Source organism: Gallinula chloropus, assembly GCF_964237585.1.
Source record: "Gallinula chloropus genome assembly, chromosome: 7".
Classification (NCBI taxonomy): domain Eukaryota; kingdom Metazoa; phylum Chordata; class Aves; order Gruiformes; family Rallidae; genus Gallinula; species Gallinula chloropus.
In genome coordinates this window covers 29,542,951-29,568,391 of record NC_140092.1, presented here as the reverse complement: position 1 = coordinate 29,568,391, position 25,441 = coordinate 29,542,951, and the positions used below count along the sequence as shown (strand labels likewise).

General features: G+C 43.8%; 1 protein-coding gene across 3 annotated transcripts; it reads left to right on the top strand.

The window, feature by feature from the left end:
* Nucleotides 1-1,090: 1,090 nt before the first annotated feature.
* Nucleotides 1,091-7,848, top strand: MMAA (metabolism of cobalamin associated A). 3 transcript variants are annotated; one of them, XM_084267067.1, is made up of 7 exons: nt 1,091-1,165; nt 2,200-2,675; nt 3,383-3,505; nt 4,830-5,000; nt 5,316-5,401; nt 5,991-6,140; nt 7,509-7,848. In XM_084267067.1, exons 2-7 carry the CDS (start codon nt 2,255-2,257, stop codon nt 7,794-7,796), a joined length of 1,239 nt encoding a protein of 412 aa, XP_084123193.1. In that variant the 5' UTR covers nt 1,091-1,165; nt 2,200-2,254; the 3' UTR covers nt 7,797-7,848. The 3 variants fall into 3 exon arrangements, with proteins under 3 accessions (XP_084123193.1, XP_084123195.1, XP_084123194.1); XM_084267069.1 differs by lacking the exon at nt 1,091-1,165 and having other exon boundaries at nt 2,545-2,671; XM_084267068.1 differs by lacking the exon at nt 1,091-1,165 and having other exon boundaries at nt 2,551-2,611.
* The last annotated feature ends 17,593 nt before the right edge of the window (nt 7,849-25,441 follow it).

The window sequence follows — 25,441 nt, the reverse complement described above, 5'->3', positions numbered from 1 at the left end:
CTGTGTATGATAATCTTGTGGACTGGAATAATGGAATAAGATAAATTGTGCATTCAGCAGCGAAGAACAGAACTTTTGTTATTTTACACAGCCCATCAGCTGTGCTGCCAATCTGATAGGAGTGGGAACAAGGCCCATGCCATGGGGAAAAGCACTAGTGCTAGTGTAAGGCCCACGGCAACAGCTCCACGCCTCGTGTGCGTCTCTGCTTCTTGGAAACCAGGACACCTGCTTTAACAAGAGGTGTGGCAAAGGCAGGGCAAGATGAATGCAGAAATAATTACAAAAACAACAAAAAAATCCCCCAACAAAGCACCTTTCAGAGAGGGGAAATTTTAAAAACTGGATTTAACCAGAAAAAAAATGAAGACTGAAAAGATGTCTTGATAGACAGATTTGGGGCTTTAAGCGCTTCATCTCCCCCAGCTCCTCTCTCACATGGAATAGCAAAATCTGCAGAAATTCAGGGGGCGTTTTTACAGGTTTAGCCCAGGCAAGAAATGATGGTTCTCAACATCCTTCCTGATGAGGGCAGAATACAGAACGTCAGGACTTGAAAAGGATCTCAAAAGATCATCTAGTCCAACCCCCCTGCCAGAACAGGATCACCCAGACTAAATCCCACAGGAACACATCCAGGCGGGTTTGAATGTCTCCAGAGAAGGAGACTCCACAGCCTCTCTGGGCAGCCTGTCCCAGGGCTCTGTCACCCTCACAGGGAGAAAGTTCCTCCTTGTATTCCCATGGACGGGACAAAGAAACTTAGTACGCCAGCAGGTAAGCTTATGTGCTCGCGAAGGGAATAGAAAAGAGCTTGCTTCAGGGCGATGGGCGCTCTGGTTGGCACTGTTGCCCAGAGAGCCTACGCTGCGCCTCAGCCCGCCGCTCCCCACCGCCCCTTCCCCCTGCCCAGGCGCCTCGGGCGGCGCATGCGCGGCCTTGGCGCGAGCGTCACTTTCCCGCGCCGGGGATCCTGCTCGTCCTGAGGCGGCGGTAACGGGGGGAGGCGGCGGGGGGCTCTGCCCTTCGTCACCCGCGGGGCCCCGGCCGGCGGCGAGCCTCTCCCCGCAGGCTTCGGAAAGCAGCTGCGAGGGCGGCTGTCGTGAAACGAGCGGCCCGCCAGAGCCTCGGAGGATCTTTAGGTTGATGCTTTAGGCTTGTTCCGGTGCGGGCCCGGAGAGCGCGGCCGTTGCGCCTCGGGCTGCCTCTTGCGGCCTCGGGTTATTCCTGCCTGGGGCCATGTCCTCTTTGGGCGCCTGGGAATACGGTGTGGAAAGCTCACCTGGAGTAAAAGCTTATTATTAAAAGCCCTGTAGCCGTGAGGGTAGAATGTGTAATGTCAGTATGTGTAAAGGTCGGTTCCTTTGGCTCATGCCTGGATTTTTAGGCTTGCTGTACATGCTCTTAGAGGCTGTCTTGTTTAGAAGTGCTTTTTTATCTGCTTTAAAAAGTAAGAGTTTAATAAGTATAGTGATATGAAGTTGCTATGCTGTGCAGGATTCCATAGCTGCTACACAAGGAGGGTCTAGAGAGGCGGGGGTCGGTCTCTTCTCTCAGGTGACAAGCAATAGGAGGAAAGGAAATAGTTTCAAATTACACCAGGGGAGATTTAAGTTAGATATCAGGAAGAATTTCTTTGCTGAAAGGGTGATCAAGTACTAGAGCAGGTTTCCCAGGGAAGTGGGGGAGTCACCATCCCTGGAGGTATTTAATAGGCATGTAGACTGTTGTGCTTGAGGATGGTCTAGAGGTGGACTAGTCAGGGTTAGGCTGTGGTTGGACTCGGTGAGCTTGAAGGTCTCTTCTAACTCAAGTGATTCTGTGATTGTATTTTTCACGTGTAAGTGTCAAGAGAAATGGTCTAGAGTTGCAGTGTCTCATTTGTCCATCAAACGTCAGTCTTGCAGTTCTCAGGAGGATCAGATTGCCTTATAAATCTTGCAGGCAGGTCTTTGTCCAAGAGCAACCAATAGGACATGGTCTAGAGGTGAACTAGGCAGGGTTAGGATGTGTTTGGACTTGATCTTAAAGGTCTCTTCCAACTTAAGTGATTCTATGAAGGAACTATTTTTTGTTGTTGTTTGTTTAAAACAGTAGGTATGGATAAAATAAAAGCTGGTGATTGCCTGTGTACATAGGTTTCATCCGAGTCCTTACAAATGCTTTGAAGGAAGTAAATTTTTTTTTCTTTCTCCTTAGGGTGTCTGTAAACAGAAGTGAACTGACATCTCTGGTAGTTTAGCTTACAAGCAAGATGAAGATCCCCTCCTTGCTTCTGAGAGTCCCTCGGTGTTATTTCTCCAGAAGAACTTCCTTCATGAACTTCCACTTCCCTCCCAGAACAGATTTCCAGGGCATGGAACCTCCTGTGTCACTGCACCACCACCACACAAAATGGATATGTTCATCAAATGGTTTGAGGAGGGAGCTGAGTCAACAAGTGGCCCCTGACCAGCAAATAGAGGGACTTTCTGACAGAGAGCAGAGACTCGTAGACAGGCTTTACAGTGGACTAACCCAGGGTCACAGAGCCTGTTTAGCAGAAGCTATTACACTTGTAGAATCAACTCAGAATAGGAAGAAGAAAATAGCCCAGGTGCTCCTACAGAAGGTATTATCCTACCACAGGGAACAAGAAAAGTTAAATCAAGGAAAACCACTTGCCTTTAGAGTGGGTTAGTCCTTTTATGTCTGTCCAGTAGTTGCTTTGGTGAAATTACAGTTCTCAACTTTCATTATTGCTGTTGGGTCTTCAGCATCATGGTCTATAGTCTTGTATCATTGTGGTTTGTAACCAATGTAGATCAGTTCTGCTGTTCAGTAGAATTATGGCTTTTACTGGAAAATGCTTTTGAAAATCTCTAGAAATAATTGTTGCTTTTTGGTGGTGGTGTGTGGTTATTTTGAGATTTTTACATTTGGTGGAGGTTAACAAGCTGATCTTAGTTTGCATGCTTTGGTATTTAAGTAAATCACCTGGTATTGTTGAGTTAACAGCTCTTTAAGCTTTTGCTTTGAGAGTATGTCTTTTTGTAAATAGTAAATCTGAAAAAGACAGGTTTAGGTTGTGGCTTTTTTAAAGTTCTGAAGCATAAATCAGTATAGATTTGGAGGAGGGGAAATAAGGCTGCATAATCCCAACATTAGGATGATGTGGGTAGGGTGGGGGTGGTGAAGGGAGCGCTGCTGGTGGGGTGACCCAGGTTGTGTTGTTCAAGGCAATTACAGCTTTTTAGTTGGATATCTGGGTTGTGGCATGGCTTTCATTTGCCTTTGTTGTGGTATAGTGCTAAAGGCTGAATTGTTACCAAGCTACATGTGGTGTATTGCTTATTTCCTTAACAAAATGTTTTTGGTTTTTCTTCCTACTGTCATTATTTAGGGCTGTCTGGTCCTCCTGGTGCTGGAAAATCCACTTTCATAGAATGCTTTGGGAAAATGCTTACAGAAAGAAAATACAAAGTGTCTGTGTTGGCTGTAGACCCTTCGTCTAGCACAAGTGGTGGTGAGTGTGAATTAAAGTTTCAGTCTTTAATATCTTGTCAACTATAGGAGTATTTCTTTGGGCCAAATGGAGGAAAATTTGGGGGCCTATAAACGTAAATGACTAAAATTAAATGTTGTATTAAAGTTTCTTTTTTTTCCCTGTGTGATGTGAAATTGGAAAGTGTGTACTGGTGTCCTAATTTTGGCAGGTTCCCCCTTTCCCAGCATTTGAGAGTTGCTTTACAACTTCTTTGTCTGAAACTTTGTATACCTGCTGTTTCCTCTAGCTAGTTGTGTTTATTTCTCTGAGAATGAAGGCATAGAAGGTGATTCATTCCTGCTTAAATTTCAACAGTGAAATTGCTGATCACTGGGCAAGAAGCACATGCTAATGTAAAGCTGTTTAGAGGATGCTGTAATCCAAACACATGGATCAGGTTGTGTTTTAGAACATTCATTAGTTCTTCTCAACAGGAGTCTTTGGATTTCTGTTGACTATACTGGTTTCAAGGTTTCCTGATGCAGTATCATTGACTGCTTGTCTGACTTGCAGAATTGTAGGGAAATTACAGCTGGCCATGCTTGTTAATCTCTGACATTAATAATAGAGAACATCAATGTCAATCTTTCCCTAATGGGCAGCTACCAGGGAACATCATTCCTTTGTCCAGCTTCTGCACTGTTCTAGAACACAATGCAATATTTAACTATCTAAAAAGAGAAAAAAAGCCAATGCAAACAGAAAACTTCAGCATTGCAATGAGCTGGAGCTAAGACAGACCGTATTTTTGAATGCATACATTCAAGATGTATGAATAGAATAGCAAAATGTGGTAGGAGGATTGCAGCAGTTAAAGGAATTGAGCATCTCTCATGTTTTGGAATGTGCATCATGCATATAGATCTCACTGAATCTGATTTAAGGCTTGCATGAGTGGAAGGCAGGCAAGGATGCATGTCCGCTTTCTTAAAAACTAAACACCAAAAATCTATCATTAACAAACACCAGAATCACAAGGCAGGGATTTGGATTTGTCCCTTTGGGCAGAAACAGCAAAGATACCATTGTGTGCATAGGTCTCAAAAAGCCATTCAAGAACCGCAGAACTCTTTCTGAGCTGGAACAGGTTCTTCATGTTTGGTAGCAGGAAGGTCTGCTTACCAGGCCTTTCCAGCCCCAGGAACTTCCTAGTCCTCAGCCAAGTCTTGAACAACTTTACTGGGGTATTCTTACTTGACTGGCTTTGCCTGAAAGGTTTGTCTTTTCTCACTGGTTGGGAAGGGCAGAGGGGGAAGTTTGGCTGTCTTGTGCTTTTGGGATGATCCAAGGTTAACTGTTGAAGGTTCTCTGTTGGGCGATAAAACACGGATGACTGAGTTGTCAAGAGACATGAATGCATACATCAGGCCATCTCCAACCAGAGGGACGTTGGGAGGTGTGACCAGAACCACAAATGAAGCCATTCTGCTGTGTGAAGGAGGAGGCTACAATGTTGTTCTTGTGGAAACAGTAGGTGAGTGCTTTGGGTGTTCTTTTAGATACAACAACGGCATGATTAAATAAGGCATGTTACCAATTGCATACTTTCATCCTCGATTTTGCTTATCCTTTCATACAGAGCTACTGGTTGAAATTCCCTGCCCATTCTGTCAGTCTTTCTAGTCCTGTACATTTTGTGAAAACACTGTTTTGTAAAAACTGTCTTGTTTCATGTTGTCTTTGTTAGTGGGATTTGCTCATGGTGCAGTACCGAGGTCTGACGTAATTACTGTCACGAGTGGGACTGGAAGTTTGCAATAAATGGGGAACTCTGGATTTAATTTTTTAGGTGTGGGACAGTCAGAATTTGCTGTGGCTGATATGGTCGATATGTTCATTTTACTGCTACCACCTGCAGGTGGAGATGAATTACAGGTATTTTTCAGTTTCTTTAAGTGTTACTACTGGAAAGAGAAATCTAAGAGGCAGTATCCGTGCAGAAAGTCCGTATCAGTGGTGTTTTGTGAATTACAGTGTTTACTATTGAAGGCTTTTCAATGTCTTAGCCATTTGTGCACAGCTAGCCTGATACTCCCCTTCTCCCTCCACAATTTTAGAAGTATTAGGATGTAAAATCTTTATACTCTGACTGACTTGGGCATATTTACTAGTTATATATGATTTTTGGGAGTGGGTGTGCATTACAGGGAAACAAAAATCAATATAAATAGGTTTGCAAACTTGGTCAGGTTTTGGTTACACTTAATCTCCACACATAAAATAAGTTATCCTGTAAAATCTGATATCTGTATTTATTTTTCTTATGTCAAAGGAGGATAATAACTAGTAAAAGAGGCCATTGGTACAACACATGCATGACTAGCATGTACACGTGCACATACACACCAAAAATAGTCAGCAAGAGCCACCAGAAACTGCCAGAGCATTTTGACCTGTGTTTTGTGATCAATCTGCCTGTCACAGTCCTGGGAACTGATGATTTTTCTCTCCATGTTCCACTCAGGGTATCAAACGGGGTATAATTGAGATGGCAGATCTAGTTGCTATAAATAAAGCTGATGGTGATTTAGTTGTGCCCGCCCGGAGGATACAGGCTGAATACGTCAGCGCTATGAAGCTGCTTCGCAAACGTTCGAAGGTTTGGAGACCGAAGGTTTGTGTAACTCACTGTGGTTTGGAGGGGTCAGGGGGAGTGTTGGGTGGGGGTTTTTTTGCTGTTTGGGGTTTGTTGGTGTGTATTTGAGCTCTTTTATAAAAATTTCAGTTCTCTTACTTAGATTTAAACTGTGCTAGACAGTTGGTTGCTGCTGTTTTGCCTCTGATCTCGAGGTGTGCTGCATGAAACACTGGGCAAAGCCAGTCCTGCTCCCCATGATTTCTGTCCTGAGCACCTCAGCACTAGCATACCTATTACTGACATGAGTGGTGGTACAAACCTGTCTTGCTTTTTGTAAACTATGTGTATCTTAAGATGTCTCATAAGCTATTTCTCCTTCCTTTATAACTTAAACCTTTGCTCATCTTTGCTCTTTCACTTGTTCATGTGTTTACTGCTTTACTTTTGTTTTGTTTTGTTTTTAATTTTTCACATAGTAAGTTCTTGGGCAAGAACTCATCTTTCTTGTGTATGCAATGTCTGGATTATTTGAATTCCCATCCTCTGGGCTTTTAGATTGAGTACCAAGTTTCAATATGTATATGCAAAGTAAGCGCACACGCTCTCACTCCCTTTATTTATATACACTATATATAAGAAGGTTTGCTCTACCCTGGAATTAAAATTGACCCATTGAATTAAGTTTAAGTCAGCTGGACTGCTTGAGGTTGGCCATTATTTTGTAGGTTTTATTTCTAGATCTGGGATAAACATGATCCAAAGGAACTGGTCGAGACAAGTGACTTTAAGTTATGAAAAATGTGTCTCTGTCAGTGATGGCAGTGTCTGACCACCTAAAGAAAATAATGTGTAGAGGCTGTATCCTACACACGAGACTGGGGAAAGAGAGAGTGACCTTTTTTTTTAAAAAAAAAAACAAACCCCAAACACCCCCAACAAACCCATTCTATTTAAAAGGTTAATTTGGATGGCTGAAATATTTTTGTCAAAATGTATCCAGACAAGAAATTCAACCTTTCAGGAATTTTTTTAAGGGCAAAAGGGTGTCTACCAGAGTATATTTACCAGAATACTTAATTAATTCCACACTGAAGTGAAATGGTAACACTACCTTTTAGCTAAAAGTCTCAGTAAAAATGATTCTCACTCTCTATATAAGCAGTTGGACAGGTCCTATTTATCCCAAATACTATAATACTGTGGATCTTGGGATCTTATAGTTGGTAGAACCCCAATTTTGACTTTTTAAAGCAGCACAAAACTGCTTAGAGCTTCATGAAGTGAGAGTATTGATGTTAAATAGCCTTGTATCTTTCTTAACTTCCATGCAGTCTACCTGATGCAGTGATTGAACCCCCAAGCCTGGCAGTTACTTGGCTTTAAAAATCCTTCTGAATCCCACAGGTGATGCGCATCTCTGCCAAGACTGGAGAAGGCATCTCAGATATGTGGGATAAAATGACAGAGTATCGTGACCTCATGCTCACAAGTGGTGAGCTGATTGCCAAGCGGCGGAAGCAGCAGAAAGTGTGGATGTGGAACCTCATCCAAGAGAATATGTTGGAACATTTCCGGAGTCACTTGGCAGTCAAGGATAAGATTCCACTTCTGGAAGAAAAAGTTCTTAGTGGTGTCTTGTCTCCTGGGCTGGCAGCCGACCTGCTGCTGAAAGCATTCAAAGATGGTCTCTAAGCAGTGGATTCTACTCTGTTCTTGTTAAGTGCTGTATGTAAATGTGAACATTAAATGCAGTTTTTATACATGTGGATCCAAAGGTTTTACTACAGCAGCAATGGATAGAAAGCTCACCTGGTACTCTGCAAAAAAGTACTGTAGGATTGCAGCCTTCCAGTCCCTGAAGGGAGCACAGAAACAGGAGGGGAATCAAATTTTTAAAAGGGTAGATAATGGCAGGACAAGGGGGAATGTATTGAAGCTAAAGGAAGGAGGGTTTAAACTGGATATTAGGGGGAAGTTTTTTACAGAGAGAGTGGTGAGGGGCTGGAACGGGCTGCCCAGAGAGGTGGGGGATGCCCCATCCCTGGAGGTGTCCAGGGCCAGGTTGGATGGGGTTCTGGGCAACCTTGTGTAGACCCAGGCCTGGAGGTTGGTGTCCCTGCCTGTGGCAGGGGGGTTGGAACTCTGTGATCCTTGGGGTCCCTTCCAACCCAGACCAGTCTGTGATGCTGTATATGCAAAACTCATGACAAATCCAAGCATTCAGATATTGCTAACAGGCTGTATTGGAAAAAAATACATTTCTGAGTCTTCTATTTGCACACACCAGAGATCTGTTGGTCAGAAATGTATGCCTGTCTCAAAACGTGCCTGGTTTTGGGAGGATGGGACATAAAGGTTTGTTGTGGTGCAGAGTTTTATTCTGATTATGGGACCATCCTGGAGCAGCTGACACTGCAGCTTTCCATTCTAATAGAGCATCAGCTGTTGCCAGCATGGATTGCTTTTTCTTTCCTTGCCTTGAACATTGGACCCCCTGGCAGCACCTGACCACAATCTTAGTTTAAATGAACTGTATGCATAGAAATAGATTACAGTGGTGTTTGGTCCCTGTTTGGAAGCAAGGGTTACTTATTATACACTGAGAGAATGGAATTTTAACTGTCTCTGTTTCTAAATGTCATAAATACAAAAGCAAAATTTAGTGAAGACTTTTTTAAAATGCAGACATCAGATGGAACAAATGTCATCCGTGAAATGTAGTAATGGTTTGAGGTTTCCTGATCTGACCCAAGTTTTTTGGGTTTTTCTCCCTTCTCTTGTAGAAGACACAGCTTTTAAAGAAAGGTCCCTTGAGAACAAATCTGGAGGAAGCATTTTTGTAAACCATGATCTAGAAAGCAGAACTCAGCTGGTACCTACTAAGTACGAAGGGTAAAGTGGAAAAATGCTGATTTTTTTTTTTTAATGAACTTGATAGAAAACCAGTACAATAGCATAAGATTTTGTGGATCTACTGTTGCTTACATGAATTGACTATAAAAATCATCACTTCCAATGTGGCTTTTTTTTAAATAGTCCTGATTTTTCTAGACACACACAAAAGGTAAGGTGTCTTTAGTTTCTATTTTAGCTCAGTTTCACCTGGATGGCTTACTGAGAAGTATGTTTCACAGAGGATTTGAGTTCTGGCAACCCACATATGAAATTCTGAGACAATTTCAGGGTAGCAATGAATTAGTTTACTTGAATCTTCTTTCTTTTTACTTGAAGGGTTTTTTTTTCCCAGGGTGATTTTTTTTCTCTCTCCTCTTTTTCCTTTCTCCTCTTCCACTCATCTCATTTGTTACAGTGTGTTCCAAACTAAGTTTACTTTTTTCTGCTACACCTCTCTGCTTCAGAATTTTGATTCCTGCAACTGACTTGGCAACTATCAGAAAAGTTTTGAAACACTAAGGATTTTGTGTCCTTTGATTTTTCAGTGAGACACAAATCAGGCAGCGCAGGATCTTCCATCCTCAGTACTGGCATTTCAGTTATTTTTCCCATTGTTTGATGATGATACATGTATAATTGTCCCTATATTTTCACTCTAAAAAATATGAAGTGTGACCTGAAACTAAAAGGCAAACTGCAAGGCAAAGAAAGAATACTTTGCAATTAAAAGCAATGACCCCCATGTATATTTGCAGTCAAATATCACTGAAGGGCGCTGTGGTGGTTTGTGGGACACATGGCTGAGGCATTGCTTTGTCAAGAAATTTTACACCAATGTAGCTGTTTTCCACCACATGAATTACAAGAGTTTATTCCTATTTCTTAACCTTTGCATCCCAAGTGAGTCATTTGGGATTGCTGTAACTGGTCATATAGGTGTAGCTGAAGGAATGTTAGGGGGCTGCAGAAGCACAGCGACTTCATTAGGACAACGCTGAGTTGTGAAAAGAACGTGGCACTTGCAGTTTATTTTCTATTTTAAAAGTATTGAGTATGACAAAGTGCCCCAAACCAAAAGCAATGTCTTCTATCCCTGCAGCTTTACAAATTAACTGTAATTTGATGGTACCTAGCAGGAGAAAAGACAGCCAGGCGGAGAATGAATTAATGAGAGCAGCAGCACTTTAACCGGTGAGTTCTCAACTTTTTGATAGTCCATTTGTTTGAGGTGACAGTTTTTAAGGGGACCTCATTTGTGCTTATCTGTTAGATCAAACCCTTGATTACTGCCTTTACTGTCTCTTAGTCAGAGACTGCTGTTTTCCTTGTCTGTTATGAGCTGTCAAGCAAGTAAAATAGAACCTGTGGTGTTTAAAGACAGCAGCTTGCTGTGTTACCAGTTCTGCAGGAGGTTTGCTGGACTCAGATCTATCTGCCTGCTCAAGCCACGGACTATCATAATTTTCTTGTTTTGTTGCTTCTTTTAATTTATTGTTAATTTACTAATGAACTCTTAATGGAAGACAGTACGGAGCTTGAGCAAGTTCTATTTTCATTCAGCTGCGTTTTCTTAAAGTAGAACATTGAATGAGAATTAGATTTGCCTTCTTTCTGTGTTCATTTGTGCTTCATGCTTCAGTAGGCAGAGAAATACCCTTATACTGAGAAGGGTCTCTGGAAATGGCAGAGTAGGTAAGGGTCCCTGCTGTTTTTCAGTGATTCCCCTACCAAATTGAAAAGCTGCATTGCACAAACTATGACCTGAGCCTCACATGTGAGAACCAAATTCTTTGTTTTATAGCATGTAAACTTTTGCTATGACATGTTTTGGAGTCAGCTGCTGTTCAGCTAATTGTGAGGTTTTGTTTATGTCCTCATGGGCTGGGGAAAAGCCTTGTCTTCAGAAGGGCTGCAGAGCTTTAGCTGGTAGGCTACAATTTAATAAATGATTCAGTGTTTCCCAAGATAAGGAAGAAAGAGCATTTCCATCTTATAATTTCTAGCTCTCTGGGATTAAGTGGGGTAAAATGCTTGAAAACATTGTCATTCAAGTGAAGAGGCTTCTGAAAAAAATAGTAAACAAATCTGTTGAGTAGGATGTTGACATACTCTTAGTTGCCAGAGTTGTTAAATTGCTCTCATCATAACATTTAAAACCACAACTACTGCAGAACAGTAGGAGGATGTAATAACAGGATTAAGTTTATAGCTAGAGATATAATAAACTCTCAGACAAATTGATGTGGGAGATAAGGAACAGTTTCAGATACACCAACTATTGAGTCCTACAAAGTCTTGCAGTATGTAAGAGCGAACTTTTTCCCCAGGTCCCTATGTGGTAGAAGTTGCTGGTGTTTCACAGCTGGAAAAATGAGTGTGGTTAGTTCAAGTGATTTACCCAGGACTATGAAACAGGCTGGTTGAGTATACAGGTTGCAGTTCAGTAGTCTTTACTCCGAGCCCCATATATATTTATGGCCACATTACTTAAGGTTGGAAAAAATACTCTTAGCAAGTTCATGCTCTCAGTGTGACTTACTCCTTTCATATCTAATCTCTCTGTTTCAGTGACAGGGCCTAGTGACCCTTTTTTACCACCATTCTGTGGTAATGTCCTGCTTTAAGTTGCAGAAAGCTTTTCCTTGATACCTAATCTGCCCTCCCCTCTCATAAATGCATTACTTCCCTTCAGGCATGCTTGTTCAGTCTGTATATTCTCCTCACATACATGATTTCTTTATTCATGGAATGTGCGGTGTGTTGGCTGGCTGTTTGTGGGTCTTGAGATTTTGGGGGATGGAGATTGAGCTAAAGAACACTAATCAACTTTTTAAATTTTTCTCATAGCCTTATGCAGTCTCCTTCTTAAAGTTTTCTTTCTTAATGTGGCCAGGGTCAATTACTGACCTGCTCTGTAGTGGCGCAAATGCATTTATTTCTCCTTCACTTTCCCTTGCTCAGTGCACTCCAGGGCTCACTCTTTGGATGCATTATCTGCAGGTTAAAATGAGAAACATTTTTGCAGAGCTTAGTTCTTGCATAACTCTTGCTGCTGGATTACTCTAAAGCAGGTATCATCTGAAGAGTGGTTGAACAGAAGTTGATAAAACATGTATTTAAAGCAAAATCAGTGCATAACCCTGGAATTTATGATTTGGACAGTCCATGGTACATAGATTGACTATGGTTCCTCTTCCAAAACCTAGACTACGTGGTCATATTCCTTACTGTTTGTTTAAAAATAACCCACCCACCCTACACTAGAGCATTAACATGATTTATGGATTGAGAATAAAAATTTCAAAATGAAAAATGCATCAGCAGTTCCAGTACTTATCTTGAATGGAAGTCTGATAGACAGTCTGTTCCCTACTGCCATACCAAGGTATGGTTCAGCTGCTGAACAAACCAGGAACAGGAGAGCTGGCATCCATGGTAGTCTATGGAGAGAGCATGTTATGGAGCAGCAAGAAGAATGCTTATTTTCCCATTCTCTTATGGGAGCCTGAGAGTTACCTTAGACAATTCACTGCTATGCACAGGAACAGACACTTGTCCTCTGGAACAAGGAGGGGGGGGTTGTTGGCTATTGTGCTCTATGTGGGGAAGAGCAAGAAGTCCCTGTAGTTTGAGGAAATGATTGATCACTTGTAACAAGGCAAAAGCTTTTACTTTTCAGAATGTGTGATGATATTCCTGTATTTCTCCTTAAAATACCATGGCCAGGGGAGCTCCTGCTGTACGTTAGTTACTATGTCTTCGATTTCTCTTATGTTTAGATCTCTTTCACTAGTAGAGGGATTCAGTTCAGCTCCACACCTTTTAAAACTACTCAAATCTTCACAAAGCTCATCAGGGATTACCAATATTTTTGCTTTGTTTCTTCTATTGAAAGCAACTATTACAACCTAAAGCTTATGACCTGTTGTAACCTCAGCCTCTCAGCTTCAGTGTCTGAGCTGACCTGCAGTACGGCCGCCTGCAATGGCTGGGGATGCGCAGCCTACCTGTAATGAGAAGATACTCCTGCTGACTGCATGGCTTGTGGTGTTACAAAGCCCTGCTGTTAAAGGTTCCTCTCAGCCTTCAGTCTGTGACACAAAGATCCTGTTTGTAGTTTTCTAATTACAACCAGTGGAAGACAAGAGTAATGCTAGTTTTTATGACTTGTTGCTTAGCAGCACTGATCAACAAAAGTACAACCTTTTCTTTTCCTGTAACCTTGGTGAACCCAAGCTTGGACAGAGCTCACCAGCAGAAGACAAAGATTTCTGAAGTCGTGCAAAACTGTTGTTCAGTGTCTGTTAGCAGCACCTGTGGCAAACTGTCTCTTCTTGACCCCTTTGTTACCTTTGCCCTTTAGTCTTTTTTCTGTCTCTCGTCGAGTCTTGGAAGAAAACAGGTACCATCCTAGGCAGGTGTGGAGGATGGGAAGTTTAGAGAGAAGCCAACTGTGCTAAGATGTATCCTGCTGCATATCAGGAAAAGAAGCTGAGCTTGTTACCGAGCTGTGATGTCAGACCCTCCTCTCATGGCCAGAGAAACAGGCTTCAGCCATCAGAGTAAGGATTATTGTTATTTAGAGAGGTTTTCCAAGTGTTTTGGGAGTAGGCAAAATAATCCATAGAGGAATGGGAAATCAGGCTGCTAAGAATTTCCTGGCTTATGTCTTTTAGGAGGGGGTTCACAAACAGAACCAGAAGAAGCTTAGACTAGGAGCTTTTACTGTTATTCACACACTTGTCTTTTATCTCTAGATCTAAATAAAAACCAGCCAAGTATTTGTATAATTTTTCTGCCAAAAATGTCATGATCCTGAGGCATCAGTAAGCTTGTGGGCATTATGTGGAAAATAATGAAATAATGCTTTTTCTGTCTACTGGTTTTCTCCTTTTACCCCTCTCACCTCCACTACTGACTCTCCCCCCTCCATCCATGCTTGAAGAGTCATCACCAGCTGTTAACAGCAGAATGGGTCAACATATTAAAAGGTCAGTGTGTGTTTCACAAGCCTGTTATGCTCTGGTGTCCCTTCTCTTCTGAAGTTCAAAGAGAAACTCTGCTGTTCAGCTATCTTAGTCTCATAAAATTTGTGGAGAGGACTAGTGTTGCTGTAATCACCCAGGGGAGTTCAGATACTCATGCTAGAAAATGCAGCCACACAGGAAAACTTGTTTCTGTCCTGTGTGGCAAGTGAATGGTATCTGGCAGGGCTCAATCAGGTAACGTAAACAGCAAACTGGGATGTGAATTACACTGCAGATATTGCTGTAATTAATTCTTTTAATTACACAAATCTTAGCAAAGAAATCCTGACTGCTATCTGAGACTAAGGGGAATGACTTTCCATGCCCTTGCTTGCTGAACAGAGGAAGTTTGTTCCCCAAAACAGGATTTCTTTTCCTTTTTTTTTTTTTTTTTGTTGGCTGTGAATACAGTTTGTCTGTCCACAGTGAGCAACAGCTGATAATATTTGATACCTGCCAGGATTCCAAACAAGTAGCTGAAGTCACTTTCTTAGAAGGAGGGAACATAGGTCAAAACCAATAAGCTTTTAAGAAACAGTTTCAGTAAAAGTGAGAAACTTTGTTGTTGTTTAAGTGGTGTGCTGCAGAGTACCTGACTGGCTCTCTCTGCCTGCAGTGGCAATAGAACTGGAGTAGATTGGAAAGCTTTGCTTTGCTTTTGGCTGTCTCTTAGAACGTGGCATTCTCCTTACAAGCCAAAAAGTGTCTTGACTGTGAGAGACTTCTGTGCTGTCATTTCCACCTCTGCAGCAACCAGGCAGACGTGCCCACTGCACAGCACTAATGCAGCTAAAAGCCACCCAGATAAATCAGTTACTCTGAATTAATGACGTTCTGAGTAGGGAAGTCCCAGTTTCACATCTTGCAGGATGCACGTGGCTCTCAGTCTAGCTGCAGACACTGCTCCACACACCCACTCCCAGAGCACATAATTCCATGCTGGGCACTTGTTTGTATTCCAACTGCTACTGTTTCTCCTCTCCTTGACATCAGGAAGGGACAACCTAAGAGCAGGTGCCTAAGTGTGACTGAGTAGGGGCCCTAGAATACAGGCCACCTCAGTTTTGTCCCATTAGGTGAGTCAGTTTTCCATTTTTGGGGCAGTAAATTTCATATGAAACGAGACAGGAAATTTCAGAGGGGAAACAGGAATAATTAAAATAATCTTGTTTGGTCCACTGCCAGTTCTTTCATCTTGGAAAACATTGCTGTGGAAACATGCAGGGATGCAGTAAGTGAATCTAGTCTGGGTACCTCTCATCTGACATTTTGAACATGTTTGCCTTAGTGAGCATGTCAAGGGCAAGGACATTACTGTGGGACAGTTTGAATGGGTTTGGTTTCATAATTACTTTATTGGCTGCTGCTTGAGAGTAAGGCTGGACTAAGTGGACCATTAGGTCTGTGTGGCATTTCCTCCTGTAGATTGCATCACAAAATTATGCCCCAAAGAAAACATTTTTACCAACAAGACTTGTATAATTTACAATGAAAAAGAATTTTGCATTGAAGAACTGAAATAACAGATTTAAATATTGCACAAGCTGGATAGAATTAAGGCTACTGTTGGCTTACAGTTTCTAAGTCTAAAAAGCCATCACGTTTTCTCTCCTCCTGTGCTTAACCTAGAGTGTTTGCAGTGAAGCAGCACCTTGCTTGCATCCTGAGAAGCTGCAACGGGGAGAAACAACATGGTGACAACTACCAGAGGTAAATCATCTCCTGAAAATGATTATTCCTCAGCCAACTTCTCAGTAACTACATTTCGCAGGTGATTCTTTACGAAACGTGACAGTGATTCAGAGAGAAACCGAACTGCTCGGGAAGTTTTCTGTCGTGGGCCGGTGCTGGCAGTGGATGTGACCGGGAGCCGTCTGCAGTCCTTCCGCCTGGGTTGCAGTACTCGGAGGGAGCCCTTAGATGGTGCTGGGTAGCAGCGCTCAGCCCTTCGGTGCTGGGTTCAGCATCCCTCCGCGGGTCAAACTACGCTAAGGATGCGTTTGCTCCAGCTGAGGGTGTGCTGTAGTAAGCTGGTAGAAGGCTTCACGAGGAACTGCCTGGTTTTTTCACCCTCTGAACTTGGGCTACTGATGAAATATCAACTTCTTTCCATGAAGTTGTCAGGTAAAAGAAAATTTACTGTAAAACGTTGCAGGAAAGAGCTGTTTTAAGCAGAAGGGACCATCAAGGCCTGTGTATTCCCATCAGCATATTCCATGCAAGTGAAAGCTTGCTGCCCAGGAGAGGAAACACCCACCTTTGTTTCCTAAGGCTTGTCCCCACCACTTGCTAAGTGATGCCTATCCCTGTCCCTTGTTTTCTGTGTATCCATGGGTCCATAGCCCCAGTCTAAAATTTTGCTGTAGTTCAATTGGAAAACATGGATAAGCTGTCTCTGGGTGCTGTTAATTAAGTAAATAGGTCATTAGAGACCTATTAAATATTAAATTCAAACATGGATTTCAATAACTGCTATAATTTAATTCCTATAAAACTTGAACCATATCATGTTTAAACACCTGTGTCAAATATATTGCTGTTTATCTGTCTGTAAAACAAAGTGCTTTTAAATGATAGCTAAAGAATTTCTGAGGGCATCTGAGGACCATGGCTATGGAAGAACAGTGTTCATCCTGGGAACTTCTGCACATAAATATGGGTGTGGTGGTGTGGCTTTCAGGTAAATAAACTCCCTTTATTTCTAAAGAATTAAGAATGCAGATTTATGAGTTTGAGTTCTGCTGTCAGCTACAGAGGAATTGAAGTGGAATTTCCTCCAGCAAGATGGGTCTCAAGCCACAAAGTAAGTTTTATTTGGAAGCTGTTAGTGAGATTACCATAGAACCATAGAATATCCTGAATTGGAAGGGACCCATAAGGATCACTGAGTCCAACTCCTGGCTCCACACATTATGGAAGGGAGTTATTAGACAACTATCAAATACTGTGTCAGTACCTAGCCTTTTGCAGTAAGGCAGGAGAGAAAGGAGATGTTGAATAAAGAATTAATCTCAGCCCCTTGGAGAAGAGTTAAGTGATTGTGTTTTCCTCAGTTGGGAGTCTGGCCTTCTTCCTACAGTTTTACTGTGTGCTTGTGCATGTTCCTGTAATTCATAAATGGATCAGATTGTTTCCCCCTTTTTACCACAGTTTGAGGGGCTTAAGCCTGGGAATATTCCACCAAAGCAAAATAAATTACTGGTGTTTTCAGAATGACTTCATTTAGTTGTGGCTTTTATTTATTTATTTAGAAAGAGAGAGAGAGAGAGAAAGAGCTGGTGTTGTTACAGTCTCTGCTCTGTTTTTTTTTAATCTCTGTAACTTGGGTTATAACCCAACTGTTTTTTCTGACCTCTGTACCAGACTGCATGAGCTGAGCATCCACTGCACGTTCTGCTCGTCCCACTAATTTTCACCCTGTGGTCTCTGCATGCTGGTATTTTAGGAATATCCTTTGCCATTATGTGACTTGTTACTCCACATTCTGCTGGAGTGTAGGTGGGAACAAGTACAGAGCTTTTTGTTTCCTTGTGTGTGTGTTGAGAAACTACAGCTGAACCTGCTGACAAGTTAAATGTTACTGGGTGGTGGCTTGTAGCCTAAAGCTTGTGGCTGTAAGTTCTCACCTGTGAAAAGGGAATCCTGTTGCTCTGTGCAATATATTCTTCCAGCTGCAGCTGAATCTCTGCCCCCTGAAAATCCTTCAGCAGCTGCAGCATATTGCACTGATCTGGCACTTTGGCATCCTCAAAACTCTGCCCAGGTATTTGAACTGAGTGAAGCACTCGGCTGAGCTGAGAGGTAGGCGACTGTCCCTGCAACTTTACAGGAAAAGAAACAGCCCCTGAGAGGTTAAAACAACTTTCCCTCATCACACAGGGAGTCGATGGTGGAGCTGGAATTACAGCTCTGGAGGTTCCTGGCTCACACTTCACTATGCTGTGGAGAAAGGTCGTTTCCCAAAATAGTACAGAAGGTTCCCGTTTGTTATTGATAATGGAGCAACAAAGGGCTCTGGATGTATTAATAGGTCACTGTATAATGTCCTTAATAATATATAATTAGCAGCCTCACAAAGTTGGCTACATTGCACTTTTCTGGGGAAGTATGCCTTCCACAGTTAGTTTTGTCTGCTACATTCCTGATAGGTATTGTTATTTCAGCTCTTCTAACATGACTTCAAAGTAAGTAGGGACACACACAGAGAGGCATAAACAGCCTCCCCATTAGCAGTCACATTAAACTGCATATTCAGCTCATCTTTCTCTACAGCTCCTCTGCTGTGACCAGTGTGTTTTGATGGGCCCACGGGCAGCAGCTGGGGCACTTCCCTCTGCCAGTTTGAAGTCATTGAGCAGAAGCTCTGTCTGCCTGGGGAGACTACAGAGGTGGTACAGGACTTTGGTGGCAACATCTTCCCTGTGTTGTGTGAGACTGAGCCAGTGCTAGCATGCCTGGATAGCATAGGAGCTATCAGATCATGGGAGTCCTCAGAGGTGCCAGATTTGGTGATGGACTTTAGGCCTTCCAGGGAGGAAGGCAAAGCCCATCCTCACCTGGTGGGCAGAGGAGGTGATGCTGAATTATTGTGAAGTGGTTCTCATTGAGATTGGTTCCCAGCCATTCCTCAAATATCCCCGGGGCTGGGGTATCTGGTAGGTGTTGCTGAATCTTGCAGATTTTGTCTTTAGTTTGCCTTTTATAAAATGTTGCTGATCCTCTTTGAACTTAGTGGCTTCAGCAGTGTATTTACAGAAGCTTTCTGTTCCTTTGGTTTTGCCTCTAAATGAATAGTTTCAACTGCTAGGTTACTTAACAAATCCAACATGCTCAATAAGTATGAGGCTCGAGTTTATTTTTTTACTGAGCACCTTGATCTATGCACCTGCAATCGAATGGAGAACAAAATGGTATTTTCTCTTAGCCAAATATGAAAAATAACAGCAAACAGTGGTGGGAAGAACAACACTCACACAACAAACAGTTGCCAAATCAGTCTACCCAGCCCTGTTCTGCTTTGAGTTTGGGTGAAGTGTTTCCACACATGCAAAAAACTTGAAAACAAAATGTGTAGGGGAAAGTTAAGAAACCAGAGCATACAGAAATGGTGAGGGTGCTGTTCTCTTGTCTTTCTACCTGCAGATCTATGTATCTAAATTAACACAGCAGGAGGAGCTTTATGTTCTGCACTTGCTTTTTAATGCTGGTTGGTTGAAGCAGTTGTGTCTGTTGCTGTGGGCACTGGGAATGCCAGCTTGGCTCTTACGGTCACTGACTTGTGAACATGACCTTGCAGAGGTCAGAATGCTGGAGAGCTTGCTCTGTTTAATTCTCAGGGGTACCAGCCATAATAGTTATTGTTTTGGAAAAAACAATGTAGATGTTCCCTGCCTCTATCTGGTTTGCTGCTTGTACTGCAAACCAGTACCCCATGGTGTGGGGTTTTTTTTGGGGGGGTGGGTTGATTTGGAGTTTTGGGGTTTTGGTGTTTTTTTACTAATTAATCTATGTAACTATTTTCAAGTGTATTCATATTTTTGGAGAGGTGGTTTTATTTTTTTTAAACCCCAATTGATTTTTCACAGCTGAAGCTGGTTAAATAACCGACCAGAGATGGATGCTAGTCAGTGTCTTTGAGTGACTGAGTGATGTTTTGGTACTTGATTAGGCATAGTGCTTTCATTCTTCCTGGTGATCGAGTCAGCCAGACGTAGTCAGACAGTCCCACAGGGGAAAAACAGTGTCCTTTCAGCCAGAGAGGAAGAAAAATAATCTCTTTTGACTGATGCCAGAGGATTCATGGTAGATGCTGATCGCTACATAATTTAGGTGTTGAGCACATCTGCCTTTCCTACTGGGGAACTGTGGGGAGACCTGAGTAAAGCATCCTACACTGGAGACGTGATCTCTTTATGGAGCCTCTCCCATCACGCTCCTGGTCTCACCGTTTGGGCCCTTGTGTCAGAGAGGGATGTTTCAAGGTCCCTGTGGTTTGTGTCTTCTGGCATCAGATGGCTTAGTGCTTCCTCTTGAGATGAATCCTTTGCAAGAGCTAGCTGCCAGTCCTCAACTTTCCTCCTCCAAACCTGCCAAAACATACAGTACTTTAACACCAAGCATGACATGAACCAACCCATAGATTTTTCTGATCCAACACCAGACCTGACTTACAGCAAAGCAGTCCTGGCACTGGTGATTAGTTCAGATGTGGATAGCTGTACTTCCTCACACCTTCTTTATCTCTCCCTAAAACCCTACCAAGATAGAGCTACCACACTGCCCCTATCAAAGGTTCAATTTGAGCTGATTTGAATTTTTTTCTCTTTTTTTTTTTGTTTTTAAATCCTGGTGAAAGCTTTCTGGCACCACAAAAACACTCACATTGCCAGCTGAAATCTGCATCTGGTATAGGGCTGTTTGGGATCTGTGGGTAGCCTTACTCTTTCTAGGTAGTTGTGATGTTTTTCTGGAATTAGGGGAGTTGAGAGCTCCTTAAAACAGGACTCCTATTTATTTACAACAGATTTGAGAATTTTATGTCCTGCTAGAGAGCCTTATTTTTTCCCTGCTGCTCTATGGCTTGGTCAGGGCAAGCAGCACGCTGTATATCTGCCTGTAGATGTTTGTAATTGATGCGGTGCACTGTGGTGTAGTCAGATTTACAGCTAAGGTAAAAGGAACAACCACTTGTTACCATCTGTTTTTTCCCCTCCTCAATATGTCAAACTGCTCCCTGCTCCTTCAGAAGCATATTGGACTCCTCAGAACCTGGGAAAATGTGCTAAAGGAAAACCTGAGCAGAGTCCTAAATCAACTGCCTTGGGTCTCGTTTCCTTCTGGGTTCTGTGCTTCTGACTTGTTTTTGAGCAGGGCTTTTTCACTGCTTTATGATGGGCAAGAACTTCTGAGGACACACAATGTTTTGCAGCTGGAGGAGAGAAAGTGGGAAGATCAGGACTCCCAGATGTTGTGGAAATATCTTTTAAGAGGTCCTGGCAGCAAGGGGCATCAGACTGATGCAGCCCTCTACCAGTGGTAGAAGTGAAAAAGGAAAATGTGTTTTTCAGTTGGAGTTAGAAAAGAATCCCTCACCCAAAGTCCTGCCTCTTTCTCTTCTGAGGGACCTGGGGGTGCTGGGGGACAGCAGGGTGACCATGAGCCAGCAATGTGCCCTCATGGCCAAGGTGGCCAATGGCATCCTGGGGTGTATGAGAAGGGCTGTGGTTAGTAGGGCAAGAGAGGTCCTTCTCCCCCTCTGCTCTGCCCTGCTGGGACCACACCTGGAATATCTGGTCCAGTTCTGGGCCCCTCAGTTCAAGAAGGACACAGAACTCCTTGAAAGAGCCCAGTGCAGGGACACCAAGATGATGGAGTGGAACCCCTTCCTCATGAGGAGAGGCTGAGGGAGCTGGGCTTCTTGAGCTTGGAGGAGACTGAGGGGTGACCTTATTCATGTTATAAATATGTAAAGGGTGAGAGTCAGGAGGCTGGAGCCAGGCTCTGCTCAGGGATGGCCAGAGACAGGACAAGGGGCAGCGGGTGCAGCTGGAGCAGAGGAGGTTCCATGTGAATATAAGGAGGAACTTTCTCCCTGTGAGGGTGACAGAGGCCTGCGACAGGCTGCCCAGAGAGGCTGTGGAGTCTCCTTCTCTGGAGACATTCAAACCCTCCTGGATGTGTTCCTGTGGGATTTAGTCTGGGTGATGCTGCTCTGGCAGGGGGGTTGGACTAGATGATCTTTCGAGGTCCCTTCCAACTCCTGACATTCTGTGATCTGAGTGGCTGGTGTCACAGCAGGAAGTCTTTATTTATAGGTGTATATAAATAAAAACAGATCTTCCCCTACAAACTGTCAAATTTTATTTCCCAAAAGCTGAAGAATCTGCGGTCCATTAACTCTGCAGCTAATGAGTGAGCCGGAGTCTCCAGAAACAGCACCTTCTCTTCAGAAAGACTGGTTTGTTTTAATTTGGCTGCTGATGTGGGTTGTCTGGAGTTTCTTCCTGGGGAAGCAAAAAAGGACAAAGAAAATACTGCTTTACAAGTGTTAAAGTCACTGTAGGATTTTGTGTTTGCATTGCTTCACATTCTGAGCAGAAGAAATGCAGAACAGTAGAGGGGACATGAGATACGGTGGCAGCACAGACAAAAGAAGACGTGCAGTCAGTGGATGAGGATGCAGAATTACTCAGATAAGGTGTTCATCTTCTGACATTATTTGTGCAAGGAAGAGGGTAGATCATTGGCAGCAGGTGCCCTGAGCAGCTGCTGTGCCTGGCTGCTGGTCACCTTTCCAGGACGTGGGTTTGAAGGATGCTGTACTGTTTGATCATAAACAGGAAAAAAGAACCCTGTTTTGAACTGGCAGTGCCTCGAGGTTAACCTCCACACCTTATAAATTAAGAAAAACCAGTTGTTTTGCTTCAGGGCCAGCTTGTGAACCATGGTGGATGCACCTCCCCATTGGGCTGCATTATTATGTTTTCTGACACCTCTCATGTCCAGAATAACCTGCAGGCTCTGCTGGGGCACTGCCATATCCAGCTTGCTGGAGAGAAAGCGTTGGTTTTGGGCACAGCTCTCTGACAAAAACCTCAAACTCTTCCCTCTCTGCTCCTGGAGAGTTTTTCAGTGAACCTCAGGCATTACCACCTGAGTCTCAGGTCCTCCCTTTAATGACCCAAAGGCTGGATGGGCTCTGGAACGTGCTTGGGTGTTCATTAGTTAGAGGAACTTACTTATCATCAGGAGCACCTCAAATCATGGAATGACAGACTGTCCTGAGTTAGAAGGGACCGATAGGATCATCGAGTCCAACTCCTGGCTCCACACAGGCCCAGCCAAGTCAGAGTGTGGGACTGAGAGCATCGTCCAGGCGCTTCTTGAGCTCAGCCCAGCTCAGGACTGGGGAGCCTGTGCCAGTGCCCGACCCCCCCTCTCAGTACAGAACCTCTTCCTGACATCCAGCCTAAACCTCCCCTGTCGCAGCTTCTTGCTGTTCCCTCAGGTTCTGTTGCTGGCCAGCAAAGAGAGCAGATTGGCACCTGCCCCTTCGCTCCCCCTCAACAGGAAGCCCCAGGCCACGATGAGGTCTCCCCTCAGCCTCCTCTTCTCCAGGCTGAACAAACCAAGGGACTTCAACCTCTCCTCATAAGACTTCCTCCCCCCAGACCCTTCACCATCCCCATTTCCACAAGATAATATGGCAATGGGCAAATGGATGTTGCTGCAGACAGACTGCTGTCCTCTCTTGGGCAGTCTCTGCCCAGTGTCCCAGACTGCCTGCTGGAGTTGACGTGGGTGATACTTTCTTCCCTGCTGTTACAGAGCACTGAGCAGCTGTCTCTGGCCTTTGCTCACAGGTAGGAGGTTTCTCTGTGTTCTTCCACCTTCACCAGAGATCTTTCAAAGACCTGTGAGGAGGTGGGAGGGGATCTTACCACGAAGGTAGCTTCACTGTCTGTCCTATTTACTGCCAGGAAGGAAAGGGGAAACAAGGCTGCCATCAGGATTTAAGCTGAGTGCTTCCTTGAGATGGTGTAAGATTTCAGATTTCACTTGATTGACAATATCTTTTGTATTATTGGATGTTGCAAGTGCTTTTTCCTTTCACATTAACAGGAAAGAAGTCTTCAGAAATTCTTGAATTACTGTGCCTGTGATGAGAAATTTTGAGGGACTGAACAGTCATACTTTAGAAGCAGGATAATGGATTTGAGTTTGTTATGACACAGCAACTTACTACAAGCAGCAGACCACCCTCTGAAAGAACAGAGCAAGAGGAGATGAGGCACGTGTACTTCTGTGAGTGCTGTTGGGGTGGAATTTCTCTGGCTTTCAGTGTTTGCACAGCAAATGCAATGTCAACATGCGTACAGACAGCAGATCTCAGAGGAGCTGGAAGTAAATAGCCTTTCTTTTTGAGGTTTCTAGAAAGAGCTGCAGAGCTAAGGGATTTATTTGAGTTTTTGGCCTGTCATGAGTTGGCAGATGACTGGGGAGGAGGTAGTCCCTGGTTGTTGGCAGTGCTGAGAGCGAGCTTTGAGCCATGCAAGCTTTTGGTAGCTTGGGAACATTCACACTGAAGATTTCAGGGCCCTGGCCTCTCTTTGTCTGCCAGTGACAGGTTTTGGTCATCTGTTTTATTTCTATTTGGCCATTAAATGTAGAAGTTAGGTGTCTCAGTTCCTCTGTTAGTCTAGCCCAGGAAGCTAAAAAAGCCCCATGGGAAACTACACAGAAACCCACCCCACTCGTTACGTTTTGGCTCCCTAAAGGTGGGGGATTCTTGAAGTCTCTGCCACCAGGTAAGAGCCTGGAACTTGAGAAGCTGCTGACTGCCACTCACGTGACTTGTGCTGCCCAACAGCAAATATAAAAGTCAAGGAACTGTCTCTTGGAATGGCAGAGTCAAAAATCCTGATCAAAAATGCCCAGTTTCTAAAGAATGCTCGGGAAAGCCTCTCTGTGTAAAGGATTTTGGGAACCAGACCAAGGGCAAGCAGTCAGGGCCAGGAGCACTCATCTGCTCCACAGGAAATTCCTGCGTCTCTTAAAACTTGTCTGACAGTGAAATGTTCCACTGGAAGAAACCTCTGAGCAACCCCAGTCTCTGAGTTACTGGGTTTTTAATGCTTCTTTCTTCTGCAGTGTTAGTAGCATGCACCCTGAGAGCGGGATACTGCCTGGAACCCAGGAATGACCAGGCCTGTCTGTTACCAGACGCAGAAGACAACTGCAAGGAGGCTGAGCTCTTCATGGAGGCGGTGAGGGAGGGCCAGGGGAGGGTCTCAGCAGCGATCACAAGTGTGTGGTGGCCTCTGTTCCTGGCCAGAGCCAACCCAGTGGGCCTGTCCAGCCCAAGGGCCTGCAGTGGGCAGCCATAACATGGCTTGGGGAGAGCGAATTGGGAACTGCTTCTTGCTCTGAGTGGGGGGATTTAGTGTATCACCGAGGCAAACAAAGTACTACTTGCTCACATAGTGGGTTTACATGTAGTTGTGGAACAACACAGTGCTGGAAATACACATGGGTTTAAAGAAAAGAGCAGGTTTGATGACAACAGGTCAGTCCTGCCTCCCTGTCTTAAGTCCTTATGTCTCAGGCAGCCATGTTAGGCCTGTGTGGGACGCAATTTACCGTGGCAGCGCCGAAGGGACCTCAGTTAATTAAACAGAGCCTAGAGGAAAGTGTGAATGGATTCTTTTTTTCCTGTTAAGGAACCCATCCCCAGGGGGCTGAGCGCTGCCACACCTGTATGCACCGAGGGGCTCCCTCACTGTCGGAACGCAGAGCGGCTGCACCCAAGTTTGGAAGAGCTGTAGGTGGTAGGTACACCCACTACCTGGGTATAATAACCTTTGCAGTCCACATGGCATTGTCTTCCTGTTAAAATTGGATGTGAATTGCATTTTA

Bases quoted from the DNA above. Each gene is read 5' to 3' on its own strand.
- MMAA (XM_084267067.1), top strand. From the start codon at position 2,255: ATGAAGATCCCCTCCTTGCTTCTGAGAGTCCCTCGGTGTTATTTCTCC. The intron at 2,676-3,382 runs GTTAGTCCTTTT...GTCATTATTTAG, and splicing joins ACCACTTGCCTTTAGAGTGG to GGCTGTCTGGTCCTCCTGGT. The intron at 5,001-5,315 runs GTGAGTGCTTTG...TTAATTTTTTAG, and splicing joins TGTTCTTGTGGAAACAGTAG to GTGTGGGACAGTCAGAATTT.